The sequence below is a fragment of the Micromys minutus genome (genome assembly GCF_963924665.1).
Source record: "Micromys minutus genome assembly, chromosome: 1".
Taxonomy (NCBI): domain Eukaryota; kingdom Metazoa; phylum Chordata; class Mammalia; order Rodentia; family Muridae; genus Micromys; species Micromys minutus.
In genome coordinates this window covers 17,137,335-17,156,203 of record NC_137969.1, presented here as the reverse complement: position 1 = coordinate 17,156,203, position 18,869 = coordinate 17,137,335, and the positions used below count along the sequence as shown (strand labels likewise).

Here is an 18,869-nt window from a genome sequence, read left to right as displayed (position 1 = left end):
CTTGGCTGTTGGAATTCTATATTAAACTGATATGATTTTTTTTTGTAACTAACTCTATTAGAAGAAATACAGAGTCAGTCGGTATTGTATAGGGAAGATGTTGTCTAATATTTAAATTTAAAAACAATTTATATTAAGTCAGAAAAACATATGTCATGTTGTATAGAGAATTTATAAGGCCTAGAAGTGCCTGTATTTTAGAACCATGTTGAAATTCTCCAAAAGACTACAACCCTGTGTACTTGCCTTAAGTGATATGCTGATGTTCTTAGAAGGAGATGAGTCCAAGGTGGAAGCACAGAGGCTTTTCACTCAAACAATTCCACACTACAAAGTAGACACAACTATAGACTGAGTATTGCCAAGTCCCTTGTGGAAGAAAAACATGGTTCCCTTTGAGTAATTTACTCCAAGAGTCATACAATTGAATGAGCAAACTCAAGCCTACAGAGGTGCATGTTTGATGCTATGTTAACTAAGCAACAACTTCTACTGCACCAATACCCACACACATACAAACACACACACACACACACACACACACACACACACACACACACACACACACGGAGAGGAAGGGAAGGAGAATATACATCTATGTTATGCATACCTGGTTTAACTGGGGATTGAATCTAGGGCCCCCTACATGTTAGGAAAACACTCTGCCATTGAGCTACATTCCCAGGTCTCTTACTATAATTTTTGTTTTAAATTGAGATAGGATTTCATTAAGTCCCGAAGGACAGCCTTGAGCTTACTCTGTAGTCCACACAACCTTGAATTTACACAGTCCTTCTTACCTCAGCCTCCTGGGTATCTGGGGTTATGCAGTGTGGCTTATCTTTTCATTTTAACTCAGGTTTAGGATCCATTAAAAAAACAAAACAAAACAAAACAAGCAGGCAAACAAAACCAACCAAACTCTCTCTCTCTCTCTCTCTCTCTCTCTCTCTCTCTCTCTCTCTCTCTCTCTCTCTCTCTCTCACCAAAATTAAAGTTCTTTTTTAAATTTAAATAAAAAAATAAAATTATTTAATCAGTCTTACCCTGAGGTAGTTGAGGGTGAAGTTTGTTAGACCCATCCTGGTGATATTTTTGGACAGCTGATCCAGGACCTGAGGATCTTGTGCCTAAAATGGGAGGGGAAAGGAATGACATATTTCAGGCCTATGAGATGGTCTTCAGAAGGTGCTAGATTCTGTTGTTGCTGCTGAGATATGCACTCTTGACACTGTTGATTTTTTCTTGGAGGGACAGATTGCTGGAGACAATTTAATTTACATTTTGAAGTTACTTGCATCTAGTACTCAAGGACATTTTGAGATTGATTCTGCAAGGGTAGAAAACCAAACTGCCTCAGCTGTGCACTGGATCCAGGGTAAAAGGATGATGCTTTTTCTGTGAGGGACCTTGGCCCTATGTCTTCAGATCGAAAGCCACTGTGTTCTGTCAGAGAAACTCTAGTTTGAAGCGAAAGTGGTTCCCCTGAACTTGGCAAACCATTCCTGTTCCCTGTCAATCTTTGAGTGACAGTTGCAGATTAAATTTCCGGCTGTGATAGGGGTAGTATTTTTACTATCCAGAATGTAGGATACATTTGAAAACTTGCAGCTACCATAAAAACCTATGATAGAATAATATAACATGCCAAAATCCATTACATATATATGTAGAGTCTCCACTTTAGTATTCGGAGAAAGACAAATTTAACCTTCCCCGTTAAACCGAGGTTAGAGATCAATGTTCCCCAATCTTTTTATTCCATGAGATGAAAAGGGTAGGCATTACATTTTCCAAAGTATCAAAGGATATAAAGTACCACAGAGCACCTTAAATGTTACATTTGACCAGACCCCAAACCAAAAAAAAAAAAAAAAAAAAAAACCATATATATTCTTTTTGCATTGTATTTATAAATGAGTTATTGGCTAATCATCTTTATCCTGCATCTTTCTTATAAATAGGTGCCTTACATATAGAGATAGAGGTACATAGCCTTGTCTCCATGTCTGCACTCCCAAGACCACCTCACATATGACTAACAGAACCTTATTCTTCTCTGTGCTTCTCATTCAATGATAGTATCATTCTTGTTTGCAACCATAGATACACATATGGATGAAAACAACAATAAAGTAACAGTTTCAAATCATTTTTTTAATGTAAGGTCTTTATGGACATTGAGCCTCTGTGGGAAGAACTGGCCCTATGTAGATTCCTTAAGGTGTGCCATGCTAAAAACCAAGCAGCTTGAATGCACTTAATGCTGAGAATAGGATGCCAACACCTACAGAAACCACACTATGATCCAAGTGTCATCCTAAGTAGGTTTTATGGTCATTAAATCTTAATTCTAGAGCGGGTTCTCCCAGACATAACCACAATTTTGTATAGATATAAGACTAGAAATCCAGAGATGTCATACCAATTGTTCAAAGCCAATCATGAAGAGGAGCTCTATTTATGGCCTCAGATCTTACCTACACTCTTCTGATGCCTTTCAGTGTGTTTGAGAAAAAAATAAATAAATACACCAGACTTCTTCCAGAAGAATAGAAAGTGTAAGACTGGCTCTGAAGGGCTCTCAGCATGGTGAATCAGAAGAATTGGAAATTGGTGTGCTACAGCAGAAGGCCTGGGGTCACCAGAAAGGGCAGAGAAAGGGTTAATAAGTTAGAAGAAGAAGAAGGAGGAGGAGGAGGAGGAGGAGGAGGAGGAGGAGGAGGAGGAGGAGGAGGAGGAAGAGGAAGAAGAAGAAGAAGAAGAAGAAGAAGAAGAAGAAGAAGAAGAAGAAGAAGAAGAAGAAGAAGAAGAAGAAGAAGAAGAAGAAGAAGGAAGAAGAAGAAGAAGAAGAAGAAGAAGAAGAAGAAGAAGAAGAAGAAGAAGAAGAAGAAGAAGAAGAAGAAGAAGAAGAAGAGTGAGAGCAAATGATTGGAGGGACAGGCTGGAGTCAGAGGACTAGAGGACAGGTTTGGGACTTAGAACCAAGTGGGTCACAACCTTAGTTTTGCCACATTTGGATTGAAATATTTTAGGCCATCTCTTTGCTTCCTTTAGAGATAGGAATAATAATAAGTCAAGCCTTGAGTGACAATTGCAGATTAAATATCCAGCCAAAGGCCTGCTTTAGTAAATTCTGTAAAGGGCCATAAAGGAACCAGGCTTGTGAAATCTGACTCTGTTGCACCTTCCGACTCTCCAGCCCCACACTAGTCAAACATCAGAATTTGGAAGGACAAACAGTTCCTGAGTACATGGTCCCTTTCAGTTACATTGTTCTAATCAGAATTGGAAACTGTTCCCACTTCTCATTACAGGTAAGAGGTGCATATACAGGGTCGAAAAGTATCTGATACTGAGTTGATGCAACTGAAGAAAATTGAAACCATTTATTAAGGGAATCTCACTAATATATGGAAAAAAATAAGACTCTCACAAGCTTGAAAACAAAGGAGGGGAAAAAAAAGAGCTTGTGCTTTCAAATGGTTGAGAGAAAGACTCAGTACTTAGAAGTGATTGTCTATGGTGTGGTAATAGTAGGGCTTTCTTCAGATAGAACTGGGTTTTCGTTCTGAGTAAGATGCAGTGAGTGTAAGAAGAAAGGAGATAAAATAGAAACAGTATTACTTACGTGCATGGCTAGTATGCTTCTGGGGACCAGCTCCCTGTACTGTCTAATGGTAAAGTGCCATGTTTTTATTCTCATGAGGTCATCAAAGGTGAACTCCAAGATCAGCCTGCCTTCTGTGCATACCTGGGAATGACAAACAACATACTCACTTGCTAAGTAGCTCATATAAGCAATAGTTTGAAACTCATATCAACTACCCAATGTAGGGTTCTTTGAGGGTCTCGGGTAGTATTCCCATGATACATAGGGACGGGGACAAGTATCAGTTCTAGGGTCAATGGATTGAGAAGACTGCCAAGTAACTTGTTAGTTCCAAGTACCAGTTACTCTACTACCAATGAAATTTAACATGGGTCTAATTTTTTAATCTGGAAATGGGGGAGGGGTTCAGACCCATCTTCCAGGGACATTAGTTCAAAAGCAACTAGTACAGTTTGGTTGACTCACTATCTTCTTTATTCTCATGATCCTTTCCCCATGGGTGCAACAGACACACCCTCATTCTAACCTTGGTTGTCTTAACTTGAAATAAAATTTTCCACAAGATAACTAGAATATTACCCATCAAGAGTTACATCCTCATTTCCAAAGAGGACTCCAAAAGGACAAAGTTTAACCCAGTGCAGTTATTGATGCAGGAGAAAAGAGAGGGTTGTTTTGGAACTATACCAATCACATCATCATCAGTGGCAGGTTTTGTTTATATTACATAAAATATTGGATAATCCTTGACCTTCCTAAGAACATATTGATTAATAAAATGTATCAGGATGTCAAAATCTCTCTTCCCTTATAATCACTGACAAAGGTATTTTTAACTTTTCATATTTGTGTTATTCCTAAAATATTGAGCAAGCTCTACATACCACTTTTTGCACTATCAGTGACCTTGAAAGGGAAGAAAACAATATGAGGCAATACTTATCTTTGTCCTGTTTCACCTACAAGATGGTGAGTGGGGAATGATACCAGCAATTGCAACTAGTTAAAAAGCCTATGATAGCTCTGAGGAAGCAGTATGAGAATGCATGGGGGCTTTGGAAACAGAAGATGCAAGACTTGAATTCCGACTCTACTTTTTACTTATTCTGTAAGTTGATGGAAATCAAATATGCCAACACCATCAAGTGTACTCTCTCTATATATAGAATCCTGGCTGGTGTGTCCAGCACAAGAAGAATGGTGGGAAGATAAAACAAATAGAATCTAAAAGAGGAGAACACAACTGAAGTCACTATGATGTATGTGTTGAGATGCAGATCATAAGAAGTATCTCCGGGGATATGTGTGTGTGTGTGTGTGTGTGTGTGTGTGTGTGTGTGTGTGTGTGTGTGTGTCTTTAACCAGAAGAGGGCATCAGATATTCTCATAGATGGTTGCTGGGATTTGAACTCAGGACCTCTGGAAGAGCATTCAGTGCTCTTAACCACTGAGCCATCTCTCCAGTCCTCTAAGATTTAATTATTTATTTATTATACATAAGTACCCTGTCGCTATCTTCAGACACCCCATAAGAAGTCATCAGATCTCATTACAGATGGTTGTAAGCCAACATGTGGTTGCTGGGATTTGAACTCAAGACCTTCGGAAGAGCAGTCAGTGCTCTTAACCACTGAGCCATTTCTCCAGCCCCCGACAACTTTCAAAGAAGGGAGGTCATGGGTAAACTATCAATGGGAAAGACATATTCATACGCTATTATAATCTTTTCTTTTTAAGAGATGGGGTTATTAGATAGTTAAACAAATATATTAGCCTGGTTAAATGTCAGGGTTTTTATAGTTACTATTATTGATGTTGTTGTTATCATCTAATCTATTTGTTTTCTGTCTGTAAGCCACAAGATGGAGGTAGAAGAAGGCTCTGCTCTGCTTCTATTAGGTCCAAGTTTCATGAGGAGAAGGCAAGTGTGTCATCCTTTTGATATCCTGCTCAGTTGAAGCATCTGCAGGGCCAAGGGCAGGTGCTCCCTTGGTATACACGCTACCACAGCAAACTAGTTGGGAATTCTCTTGCAGACAAACTGTCGCAGTCCAACAAAATGGAAAATTGCCACAAGTCATTGGCTCCCTTTATAGTCAAATGGGTTTGCTGTATCCAGGGTGTACTATACGTAAAATGGGAATTCCTAGAACTGTTTTCCAGTTGACTACAACAGATTCTTAAAGTAAATTAAGTAATATCCAAAAATGAAAAATGAATGAGAATCTTAGTGCTCTTCCCTTTTCCCAAATGATTATACATATAGCATTATCACAAGTCTCAGGGAGCCTCCCTTCCTCTAATGGAAGCTCAATGAAACCAAATACTTTGTGGTTTGTTTTCTATGCAACCACCAAGAATCATAACTCAGAGGTACATATGGAAGGGTGTACGTCTCCTTTGTTAGGAAATATAAAAAAAAATGAGCATAGCTAATAAAGTAAAATAATGTTTTCTAGCTTCAAAAATATCTTTACATTCTTATTAATCTATACAGTTAATGAAGCTTTTATCTAAGATTGGTCTTTAAAAGGAAAAAAAAATTCTACTTTTCTGTTGGAATCCAAAAATCAAAAAGGGTCCCCAATTAAGAAAACATTTTCTGTTGTGCTGAATTCATGTTACCGTACTGTGAGCTCTGACATTTTGTTTCTGTGGTAACCAAAATCAGCTGATTAGTTGGCATGGCAACAGAAAAGATGTAATCCCAGCAGACACACTCTAATCAATGCCCCCAGCACAGATGGTCTCCGGAGGATCAACAAGAAAGAGGCTGGCAGGCATTCAGCTGATCACGTGCTAGCTTGAGACTAGGCCAGGAATGAGAAAAGTAAAAAGAACATTTCTCAAACTACCCGGTAGCTTTTTAACCCTTCTCTGACTCTAACTAATGAAATAAGGTTGACCATGCGGTTGCATGATTCGATAGCTCTCACAGAGCACTGTATGCATTTTTAGTGGGTGGGAATACTTAATTTTGTATCTTTATATATGAACAGTGTGTGTCAAATAGAGAATTTAGAAATCTATCTGAAAAAGTTCTCTGAATTTTATCTATAGATACCACATATGTAAATGTGTATTAGAGGGATATGCTCCTTAATTAATTAGGGGGATATGATCTTCAAAAGAAGAAAATATACACTTTAATGTGATACACAGGGTAAAGTCAGAATGGAAAATAATTTTCAAAAATTCAAGTGAGAAGTGTTCACTTAGAGGATACTTAGTCAATGCGCTTCCAGGTTAGATTTGTCTCAGTAGTAAATAATTTCATGATAAATAATTGGGAAGAGAAAAAAAAAATCTATAAACCCATGTTTGCCCAAGTGATGAAGTTATCCAGCAGTGGTTGTAACTATTGTTTTAATTCGCACAACCCAAGAATTTGCATTTACAGTGGCTGTCTTAGAATCTTCCGATGCTCAGATGTTCCTATCCTTGAATATAACTCAAGGGTCTTTGACTCAGAACAGCTCCCAGCATGCTCTTCTGCTTATTAAGCCTTGGTTTTCTATTTGATTTGAAATTGAAAACATAAAAGAAAGCCTTTATTATGTGCATTTAAAAATTCTAATTACATATTTATCCTTAATCTATAATGTTCCTGGTATCAGGAAATTGCAAAATGCCCACTATACCCCTGAGGGATATTTAATATCTCTGTTGATTAGGAGTGTGGCTGATTTCCGATTTGCTAGTTGACCAAATTTTCTTAAAAGCAACTCAGAGCCATTGGGTCAAACGCTATTTGGGAAGAAACAGTTTAGAGATCGTCTAAATTAGAACAATGAAAGCTGCAGACACATAATGTGCTAAAAAAAATTCCAGGGGTAAGACCTAAATGTCAGCACAGGTTTTCCAATTCTCTTTGTTTGTGGTACCAAGGAGTCACTGGCTTATTTTTTGTTAAAATAGCCATAGTGTTTTATTAGGGGAAGCTAAGTTATTTTTAATTAACATAAGAACAGAAAGGAATTAGAAGTAGTATAGTGAACATCAAGGGTAGAGGGAAGGGGAGGGACAGAGGTCGAGAGAAGAAAAATGATTCCTTTGAATCCTATCAAGTTTCCTAAAAATAAATGTGCATAATTAGCATCTGGATTGAGTCTCTATAACGAAACTACATGTCCTAGAAAGAGATATTTTTCATCAGAGTATTGAAATATTTATTACAGGAATAGGCAAATAGTCCATCCTGCCCTGGAGCAGAATGATATAGGTGGTCCAAACAATTGATGCTCTTGGAGCCAAGGGAGCTCTTTCTAGTGATTGCATTGTTTTCCTGGAAAGAAAACACACACACACACACACACACACACACACACACACACACACACACACACACACAGACACACAAACCAACCAAACAAACAATCAAAAAATACACTTGGGAAGAGAGGGATGATTTCAGAAGAAAAAAATGCAGCCTAAAAAAGCAAACCTCAGAGTCTTAATCAGGATGAAAACAGCACTTTATGCCTTGTGGATGCCTTAGAAATGTGAGGTGGGGTGTGGTCCAACACAAGTCTAAAAGATTCTATTATATCCCTTCAGAGCAACTCACTGCACTCTCTTGTGAGTTTGGGCCTGACCTGAGGAAGAAAGATATTGACTAAATATATAAAATGGCTGACACAAAATGCTTCTTAAAATTTTTAGAAGCTGTAGACATCAAGCATAGTTCCTGAATGATGGAAAAGTTTCATTTAATTAACATGTTTTGTTTCTCTTAAAGCATAAGGAAGCGGCATATTTTATATGAATCAGCTAAAGAATTAACATGTGAGAGAGAGGGAGAGAAAGAAGGAGAGAGGGGCTTTTCCTGCATGACTGAGACTTTGTAACCATGGAAGGGCAGGGGCTATGCAAGCATCTTACATGATTATAAAAATGTCCTTTATCTTCACAATTAAGCAAGTCGTGTGCAAAATAAGCTGTCATCCCAAAGGACGTTTCCTTCCATAAGCAAAACTCTCTCCTAACATGAACTTCAACAGTCCTCTAAAGCAGTTCTCTGACGGATTCCTTTCCACTCTATTAGGCAGAGAAAACCCCCACTAGCCTTTGCCACATCAAAAATGCCTATTATCAAAATCAAGATGCTATAGAGTCAGTGACTTTCCTTTGTATTAAATACTCATGTTCTACAACGTCAGCTTCATACACCATCATGGGTACTGGGAAAGACTGATGTATACTCATGTGGTCAATGACACTAACATGAAACATTGAATTATTATTCTTGAGGCAAAATTACAAAAGCAACACATCTCAAGCTTTACAGAATGAGTTTTGATAATTACCCCTGATAATCCTACATCCTTTAACTAGAAATGGCTGTCATCTGTGTTTTGTTCTAAAAGAGATAGCTGTTATCACTAATATTACATAAAAAAGGTGCTGAATCGTAGTCAGTATTACATGAGTACGTATTCATTAAAACAAGTTCTGTAGGGTTGAAGGGTCAGCTCACTGGTAGATCATGCATTTAGCATTTGCAAGGCCCTGAGTTTGATCAAAAACAAATACTAAACTTCCTTTGCTAGATTCTGTGACTATTGGTTACTGCTTTTGTTTCTTCTACCCAGAAAGGGACATACAGGGTTCATGTGCTTATATTACTGAGTAGTCCTCAGTGAGGGGCTATTCTACATGCTGGGTTTCTGTCCATGACTGAAGTAACAGGTTGAAAATATGTATAGAAGTGGGTGTTGAGTCTCTGCCTTCTCTGATTCATATTACATATCTTTCACAGGCTGTGAACTTGGATGCAAATACTGTGTTGTCTGGACCTCCCCATCTTCCTTGCCTGCTGGCTTTATGACCAGCTTCCATCTCAGTTGTGACCAATGCTGAGTTGCTTGGTTGACATACTGCAATCCTAGAATTTCTGTGACCATGAGGGAGCAACCTTTAATCCTTAGGTTTCCTAGCCCCTTCCTGCTCTTTTGATTTTAGATGCCTTCCAGATAATAATTAAGGTGTAATTAGTGAACTGTCTCCTTGTTTGTTCACATCTGAACTTCCTTAACATTTTCAAAATGACTAAGCACAAACACTGTCTGTACAATAGAAAAGCATTCTTCCAGCTATCAAAAGCTCATTTGCATAAGAGACAAAGGCTCTAGTTTAGCTGTTGAATTGAAGAAGCAGCCGAACTCTTCTTAGGGATGTGGCTGTAGCCAAGCCTGGCCCGTACCTTGGTAAACATGGGCTTCCCATGCTGTGTGACCATGGCACATTGGTCGCAGTCTACTGTGATGGATGAGTTGTGGTACGACTCCTTCGAGTGTTTGAGGATGTAGTACAGGTCTGTCACCCCTCCTTCAAATACGGTGCTAAAATAACGGGGGATGAGGGTCCTGCCAATAGCTGTGAAAGAAACACAGAGAAGCAAGCCATAAACACACAGATTCAACACATATTACTAACCCACACTGTGGCCAACTGGATGCAGTCATCTCTAGCACCCATGCCAGGAGGCCATTTCATTTCTCTTTCTAAACAGCCACGACCCATCTGGGTTGAAAGTAATAAACTATATCCCTAACTATTTGGGAAAAATGGGACCACCATCTCACCAAGGTTTATGTCCACAGAAACCAATAAAATAAGATTTAATAGTTGTGAAATAATGGAGAGAGTGCACTTACTCTTGGAGCTTGACATACATTTTTGAGTGAACACATTTTATGAAAAACAAAAGCCAGCCAACCTGCATGGCTTGTTCAATGTGCTATTTACATCTTAATTACTCAACTATGCGGTTTGCCTTTATAAGTAGCAAGAGTATAAATTTTAATATCATGATGCCTTTTAGATGGTGAAATATGTTGGCATTTTCTCTTTGGGTCTTCAGAAAAATTTAAAAAAATTTATAAAGGAAATAATTAAGAACAAAAAAAGTAGACTACGCAAAGGTTACTATGAACTTTGCAAAGTCATAGATCTTGTACACAGTCTTCAACGCACATATGAAAATACCAATACACCAGTCTTTTCTAGTACTGTGTCTCACACTGCTCTGAGGAATGGGAATCTGTGAGAAGTTGCCTCATCCTACTCAAGCATCATAACCAGGCAGATTCTAAGTTTCCCATCTGGTTTTGAGCTAAATAAAACATATCATTGCACTGAAGGGACAAGTAAAGAGGACCTGACACCTCCATGATACCCTCTGCCTGCTCTAAATTGGTCTTCTCCATCCATTCCAGATTGAGCTGAGCTTTGTGATATATGATGCCCCCCAACTCAGGACCAGCCCTCTCCTCAGCACTGAGTTGAAATCCTCTTACAGTGGAAATCGCAGCTCATAATATCAGGAATTTTGCTTATGTGCAGATTTTAAGCAAAAGTCCCCAAATCACTCCCAAGTAATACAAGGCTTGTTTCTTTGTTTGTTTCTTTGTTTTTAAATAAATCTCTCACATCTGTGCTTTAATATCTCTCAAAGAGAAAAAAACATATTTAAGATAAACTACCAATGAAAGCTTGAGCTAGTAAAGATCACACTCCATTTCGTGAAAGTTTAGAATATTTAATTTCATTTTAAAAGCATCACTGTTAATCCATTTCATATGGATCTATAGCTTTTTTGTACACAGACTTGGGATAATAAGTATACAGAGAATCTCCTGCCCAACTGTTCCTCGACATAATTCTTAAAGAATCCACATCGAGATGATGAGCCTTTGAATAATTTATGCTTTTGCTATTGCCTCAGATTCACTGCAGGTACGACTAATCAACAAGTGTGTGATGAGCTCTTCAGAATTTTGGTGATGCTATCCCAGATAATCCTTATGTATACTTTTCCTAAATACTACCTAATCCCAAATACTGCATGTTCCTTCTCGGAATATCAAATTCAAATGAGGGTAATTTGAATCCAGCACATCCCCCAGCAAATGCATAGCTAATATTACAAAGAAAACTTTACAGAGCTGAAGACCTTATTGTACTGTGCCAGACTGATAAAATTAATTGAAAGTACTTCAGATGTTCTAACTTAAAACTAATTACCATAAATCAGCTCAAGTATTTTGACAATTTGGAATCTGGACTATTAAGAATAAATACACAGCATAAAAATGAAGTTGAAGGGTGAAATATTTCACTATAACATCCAAGGAATTGTCACATTAGAAAGGTTATGGCAAATAATTGCTACTGGATTCATCACGTTGCAGTTTATTCTCTACAAATCACATGCGGTTTAATTGCTCTATAGTGCACTTTGGTATATATTAACGTAGTCTTATTCACAGTCTAAAAAAAAAACAAATGGAAAAAAGTTTGCATTTCTTTAACTTTACCCCTCAATTTGTAATGGCTTCCTCAATTCCAGACAAAGCTCAGGTCATAGAGCAAACATACTTAGAATGGAACACGGCACTGCGTACTGAACAGCTTCTAATTCTGTAGGAGTCTAGAGATCAGCATGTGCTGTCAGGCATATTTCCCTTGCATTTTATGCTTCCCAGCTCTGATTTGGTCCATTAGGCACATAGCCCCTTTCTTCATTAGATGGCTGGCTCTTAGGTGGCCCTGGTGAACCTTGGCAGTGCTGGCCATGCTGGTTTATGCATTGTCTGCTCTCTGTTGGCTACTCTGGTCCCTGCAATCTGCTTCAGTTAATAGAACATAACAGCTACCAAGTGTCACTTTGGGAAGAACTAGAAGGTTCTACCTTATGCTTTGGGACTATTCCCAGCTATTCTAAGGTATCCTCCTGTAAGAAGACCAGCCAAGGAATGTAGAGAGGTGGCTTGAAGACAAGAGCCCTCTGGTCACCACCTACCGCTCACCTTCAGGAGTGAGACCATCTCAGAACTAAGCAAAGATACCATGGGAAACAGAAATGAGATTCTTCCTACAAGCTATATCCATGAAGAAATGATGAATGAACAGAAACTAGCTGCATTTGAAAAGTCTTTCCTAAATAAACAGGTAGTTCTCCCACTAAACACTTATAAATCATGGGCATATAGAAGCCTGTACACATAGACAAGGCAAATAGCACAGTGTCAGCGAACTGATCAGAGCCCTTACCAAGGCTGGGAGGAGGCCAGTGTCACCCCTCTGAAGGCTGGTTTGCACCCTCCTGGTCCTCTCCTCCCTCCTCTTCTTTCTTGTTCTTTTTCCATCTTCCTTCTTATTCCCCCTCCTCTCCATTTTGTCCCCGGGTAGTTCGTGTTAAGATTCAATTGTTTACAAATAGAGAGCACTTGGTTAACAATCCCATTCCAACGTGGTTGTAAGCAAGGATATGTGAGGAGAAGTGATGGAGAGGATCATTGAGGAGACTGACTGAGTCTCTATTTGCACACACACTGTGCAAAGCTGCAGGAGATTAAAAGGGATGTCAGAGGCTGTATTAGTTTCCCACTGCTGCTGTAACAAATCACCACAAATACAGTGGCTTAGAACCTCACAAACATTATTACCTCAGCGTTTCAATGGTCAAACACAGGTCTTTCTCAGCTAATGAAACAGTGTCAGCAGCTGTGTCTTTCCTTCAGGATGCTCAGGGGAAGCTGTTTTCTTGTTTTGTCTTTTCCAGCATCTGCAGGCTGCCTATATTCTTCGTTTATGATTATTTCCTCATCCATAAACCCAGCAGCAGCAGGTGGGGGTCTTTGTAAGGAAGGCTGCTTCCTTCCTTCCTTTCTTTCTTCCTTCCTTCCTTCCTTTCTTCCTTCCTCCATCTCTCTGTCTCTCTTTATTTCTCTCTCTCTCTCTCTCTCTCTCTCTCTCTCTCTCTCTCTCTCTCTCTCTTCTTTCTATTTTCTGACTTCCATATTTTGTGTTCGGTTTCAGCCATTGCACTGGAACCACACATGATAATCTCCACATCTCCAAGTCCTTATTAGTCAGATCAGGAAGGACTTTTTGCCCATGTAAAGGAATATTCACAGGTACAATAAATTAGGATATTTTTATATATAAATAAAACTATCTTTGGAGGACTGTTATTCTGCTTTTAATAAAGATGATGCTAGACAAAATCCTGCTTCTGTCAGATAGATAGATAGATAGATAGATAGATAGATAGATAGATAGATAAATAGATAGATAGATAGAGGGGGGAGGGAGAGCAGTATATAAGTTATGCATAGACCTTGGTGTGGTGGCTCATGCTTATAATCTCAACACTGAGAAAAATGAGGAAGGAGTTTTGTCATGAATTTGAAGCCAGAATTGTGTGACCTTCCAAAAAATACATCAATAAAACATGCAGTGACTGAGTTCACCAAAGCCACATCCACATGGTCATCATCAACCTTCTGCATAGTCATTTATTTGTTCTGTGAACATTCTCTGAGCTTGGACCAGGTACAGAGTTCTCTGGTGGTGCTGAGGGCACAAATGCAGACCTTTCTCAGATCTGTCAGACTTGTTTCTATTAGGAGGGTTGACAAATCTCTGACTGTACATAATGCAGTGTGATGATTAAGATTTAACTTGACTTTATGATTTGAAGTTGTTCAACTATTTCTTCTGAATCCTGAGTTCAATATACAGTTTTACACAGTGAAAACACTGGGATTAGCATACTCTTTTAATGTACTAAACCATGAAGCCACACCACACAATCTAACAAAATGCTCTGAAGATGTGAGCACGTTTAGAGATTCAGTGATCTAACTCATCAGATACACCAGTTCTGAATCTACTTAGCTTCACATGCATATGCTAAACTTACCCTTTACCTCTATACTTTAATTCCTGGAACGAAAATAATTTAAATACTGATATGCATAAATTTGCATTATTCCCATGGAAATGTTTTAAATATCCTTTGAGTGAGATTAAGATTACATCAGATAATAACAAAACTTTCAGTTTTCCTAATAAATTTAGACAATAGTCCCTCAAGTTAGGAAGCATTATTTATAAGGAGAGAATCAGGAACACAGGGAGATTTTTCTGTTACATTAGATAATTGAAATATACTATATATTATTTATGTATATGTTCTTGAAAGAGAAAACAAAAATCACATATTAAATTATTCATGGCCTGAAATGTTTACAAAAATGTTCAAATAATCCTCTAATATGTGGTAAATATATTTAGTCCGGGGAGACCTAAACATCCATTCATAGCTGTTCTGGATGTTGAGACCTGGACTCAGGTTCCCTATGAAGTTTCTATTGTTTTCCCTTCTTGTTATCACTGATACCAACTTCCATACTGAGAAGCTGAGAGTTCTTCCTGTGTAAGTTTGTGGATGTGTGGAAACCAGTCTCACTGTCTCCTCAGTCAACGTTACGTGTAGATAGTAGGATTCCTAGAGCATACTCAAAATGGAATGGGCTAGTGCAATAGACTCATTAGTAAAGTGGTTGAGGTGCAAGGAAAAGGATCTGAATATGACTGCCAGAACTCAGAGGACATGGGGCATACTGAGAAGCAGAAATAGTAGGACTCCCTAGGGGCTTCCTGGACAGCCAACCTATGGTGACCCCCAGCTTCTAGTGAGAGACACACTCTCAGAACACAATGTACATTTTTGTCCTGGGAAACAAAACCCAAGTTTGGTTTCCGGTATCTCTGAGCATGTGTCCATAGAGGCACACACATCCTTTAAACAAAATGGTGCAAGGGGAGAATTCAATGAGAAAACAAATACTATCAATGTATTGTTCCCAAAGCAAAAGTTCTGCAATGTAAAATACTCTATGACTTCCTTCAATTCAATCTATCTATCTATCTATCTATCTATCTATCTATCTATCTATCTATCTATCTATCTATCTATAACTATCTATCTTTCCTACATATTATGAAGAACTTACCTCAGTTTATAGGTAATTCAAAAGAGAAAACTCATACAAAAAATAATTACATAGGAAATTATTCATACTGGTAATCAAAAATGGTTTAAGTACTAAATAAGGGATTGAAGAAAAGATCAATCAGAGACTACCTCACCTGGGGACCACCCCATATACAGCCACCAAACCCAAGCACTTGCTTATGCCAAGAACTGCTTACTGGCAGGAGCCAGATATAACTCCCTTCCCAGAGGCTCTGACAGAGTCATACTGATACAGCAGAGGATGCTTGCAGCTAAACATCAGACTGAACATGGGGACCCCAGTGAAGGTACTAAATAAAGGACTGAAGGAACTCAAGGGGTTTAAAACCTTATTGAAAGAACAACAGTATCAACTAACTAAACGCTCCACAACTCCCAGAGACTAAAACACCAACCATTGAGCACACATGGAGAGACCCATGGCTCCAAATGCATATGTAGCAGAGGATAGCAGTGTCTGATATCACTGGGAGAAGAGGCCTTTGGTTCAGTGAAGGAGCATTTTCCCAGTGTAGGAAAATGCCAAGGCACTGAAGTGGAGAGGGTGATTGGGAGAGGGTGCACCTTCATGGAAACAAGTGGACGGGAAAAAGAAATGGGAGTGGGGAAGGGGGGGACATTTGAAATGTAAATACACAGAATATCCAATAAAATAATAAAAATAATAAGTACTAAATAAAATCCTTGTGAGGTTGTAATGAAGGAGTGCATGCAAATATTTTTAGAAAGTGAATATTGAAAATTACTCTTTCTCTTGCAATCCTCAGCTCATTCAAACTCTGCTATGTGTGACTCAGCCTTGCTAGGTCTCCTCATCAAACTACCATCCTAAAAGTTCACATGTCATTTACTCTGAAGTTCTTTAAAGCCACTAAGGAGATATTGTCCAATGGGAGAATTCTTAATTTGGGAGCCATTTTGTTACTAATTTGGATGCTCTTAATTACGTTGTTACAAAGACAATTCAGTTCTAAAAAGTAAAAGAGCCCAAACTCTGATAAAAATGGGGAGTGAGAAGGAGACCAGGAGCTGACAGTGTACCAGGATGACATAACACTTTGACGTTAGTTAGCCAATAATTTTCCAACATCTAAGAGAAATTTGTATAGCTACACATGCTTGTTTCCATAGAGGCAGCATTAATTACATTGAAAGCATTGGTTATTTAGTGATATTTACAGTTTTTCTGAACATGCCAATGAGTAAATTGATTATCTGAGTCTTGTTCATTTGGACCATTCTGTTGCAGCTTCTGTGTTTCACAAAGGCACATGGAAATTCTCTTGCAGCACAGTTATAATATTAGGTAATAAGTACAGATTCATTAAATTGTAGACTCATTTGTATTCATAAATCCATGAGTGTATTATGCTAACACATAAATGATAGTGTTTCTAGGAGTGATCAAAACAAAACTGATAATTTCACACTCAGAAAATAACCATTATAAATAGTCAAAACAATGGAGCTGAAACATAAGACTATGACAGAGGTAGTATGCTTCAAGCCATATCCCCTTATTTTTGAGAGGGGGGAATCAAGTCACAACAACTCCATCGCTGTCATCGTTAGCATTCTGTTAGTGCTTTGATTTATTTTCTCTGCCAAGGCAATTTCATTTAGATATCTTCTCTGTTAAGGATATACCTTGCTCTTTCAAAGATTCATTTATTCCATCTGTGCTTACTAAATACCTGCTATGGGTGATACATTTGTTTTAAAAATATTCAGCCAGAAGCTTGGGTGGTAGCAAGGAACTGAAAAAGTGAACCCGAGTCTTGGTTGAAAAGGATCATGTGAAGATCTGTGATTGTAGAGTTCCAAGTATAGGGTTCAGGAATAACAATGGACCTTAGACAGGCATGAGTTTGAATCAGATGTGCCTGATGAATTATGATGTCACCAAAAAAGGCATTGATAGGATAGGCATGCTGTCCAAGAGATGAAGCAGATAGGTGATATCAGAAGCAGGGTCAGGGAAAGACTAAGCAAGGATTTCCTTTTCTTCTATAACTTGGTACCAAAAGGCTTTGGCCAATGACACGGTCTTCCTTCCTGTATGTAGTGTTGACTGGCTAACATGGTCTTTGCGTTCCTTATGGGCCTTTTTATCTGCTGAGAGATGATTAGGTGTTCTCTTCTGCGCTGAGTCCATTGGTCCATGAATTAAAGAAGATGAAGCAAGTGTCATGGCTGTATGTGGAGCCATTCCTCTGCTGTTGGAGCCGATGACCGTGCTGCCGCTTACGTATTCAAACCTGCGCCATGCTTCATGTCTGATAAAATTATTTCTGCATTCCTTACTTTTTCATGTTGGAAATTTTAATACCACACATTAAAAAATGATGAACCTTAAGATTCTTTTGTTAAACTCAAGGAATTATGAAGGATTGGCTCAATTAAATTTGGAAAAAAAAGCATTGTCATTTTTGCAATCTTCCAGTATAGCGTTATAATACATGCCCCTAAAATTTAACTATTTTTTGTCTTACGATTTCCATAATCCTCTACATAGTGTTAGAGGTAGAAAAATCTTTGTTTCTTAGATATTGTAAAATATTTTATAAATGTTGAATGGCACTGTGATTTTGAATCAAAGCATATATTCAAATGTATCTATTAATACAGTTTTGGGACTAAGCTTTAAGTTTTTGTATTTAGTCAAAAACTATTTTAATGTAGAAGTATTCAATCAAGTATGTTTTGATTAAAAATATGGTTAAAATCACAATACCTATACTCAATATACGTAAAATAATTTAAAAATATTGAGAAATTTTCTCCATTTCTCCTCTTCAATTTTTCAGTGTCTTTCTCATCTTGATCCAGCAGCTGTATGAGATTCTTCAGGAAGAAGTTGTAATGTTGAGAAAGTGAACCTCCTTCCTGCCCTGTTAGCATGTTTAGGGGTTGGTACAAGACTTAGGGAGTTCTATGCATTGTCTTGAGATATTACTTGTGGAAGACCTTGATTTCATTATGTTTTGTTCTTGAATCCTGATATATATTTAATTTAATCAAAGATATTTTCAGTACTACTCAATTTTCTTTTTAGAAATTACTAATATATTTTAAGTATTGAGGAGCATTTATACCCAATATAAATATTAATATTTATTCATATCCCTGCATTCATAAGTAAATCAATTGTTACACAAATTAACATGGCTGCTTCCCATGATCTCTAGCATTTCGTCCCAACCCACTGACCTTGCCAAAGGGACAGCCAAGCTGCGGCTTGGAGATGTAAAGTCCTGCTTGTGTTTTCTTTCCTACACCTCCACACTTCAAGAATTCTCATGACATCACTTCAGTATGTTTGACTGAGCTGTCCCAAACTCAGCCCGGTGGAGACAACCAGTTACTCCACTTCACACTTGGATATCAGCATATTTCATCGGGCTGACAGAAAAGCAGATGTGTGCTTGT

The 18,869-nt window shown here is 38.2% G+C and overlaps 1 protein-coding gene across 4 annotated transcripts in view; it reads right to left on the bottom strand.

The window, feature by feature from the left end:
- LDB2 (LIM domain binding 2) overlaps nucleotides 1-18,869 on the bottom strand; it is a 324,829-nt gene that overhangs the window by 59,279 nt on the left and 246,681 nt on the right. For all 4 annotated transcript variants that reach the window (XM_080917327.1, XM_080917328.1, XM_080917329.1 and 1 more), the window contains exons 3-5: nucleotides 9,816-9,988; nucleotides 3,632-3,754; nucleotides 1,047-1,130 (exon numbers count right to left, since the gene is read on the bottom strand). In XM_080917327.1, the coding sequence (XP_080773453.1) occupies nucleotides 1,047-1,130; nucleotides 3,632-3,754; nucleotides 9,816-9,988 (380 nt within the window). The remainder of the gene's footprint in view (nucleotides 1-1,046; nucleotides 1,131-3,631; nucleotides 3,755-9,815; nucleotides 9,989-18,869) is intronic.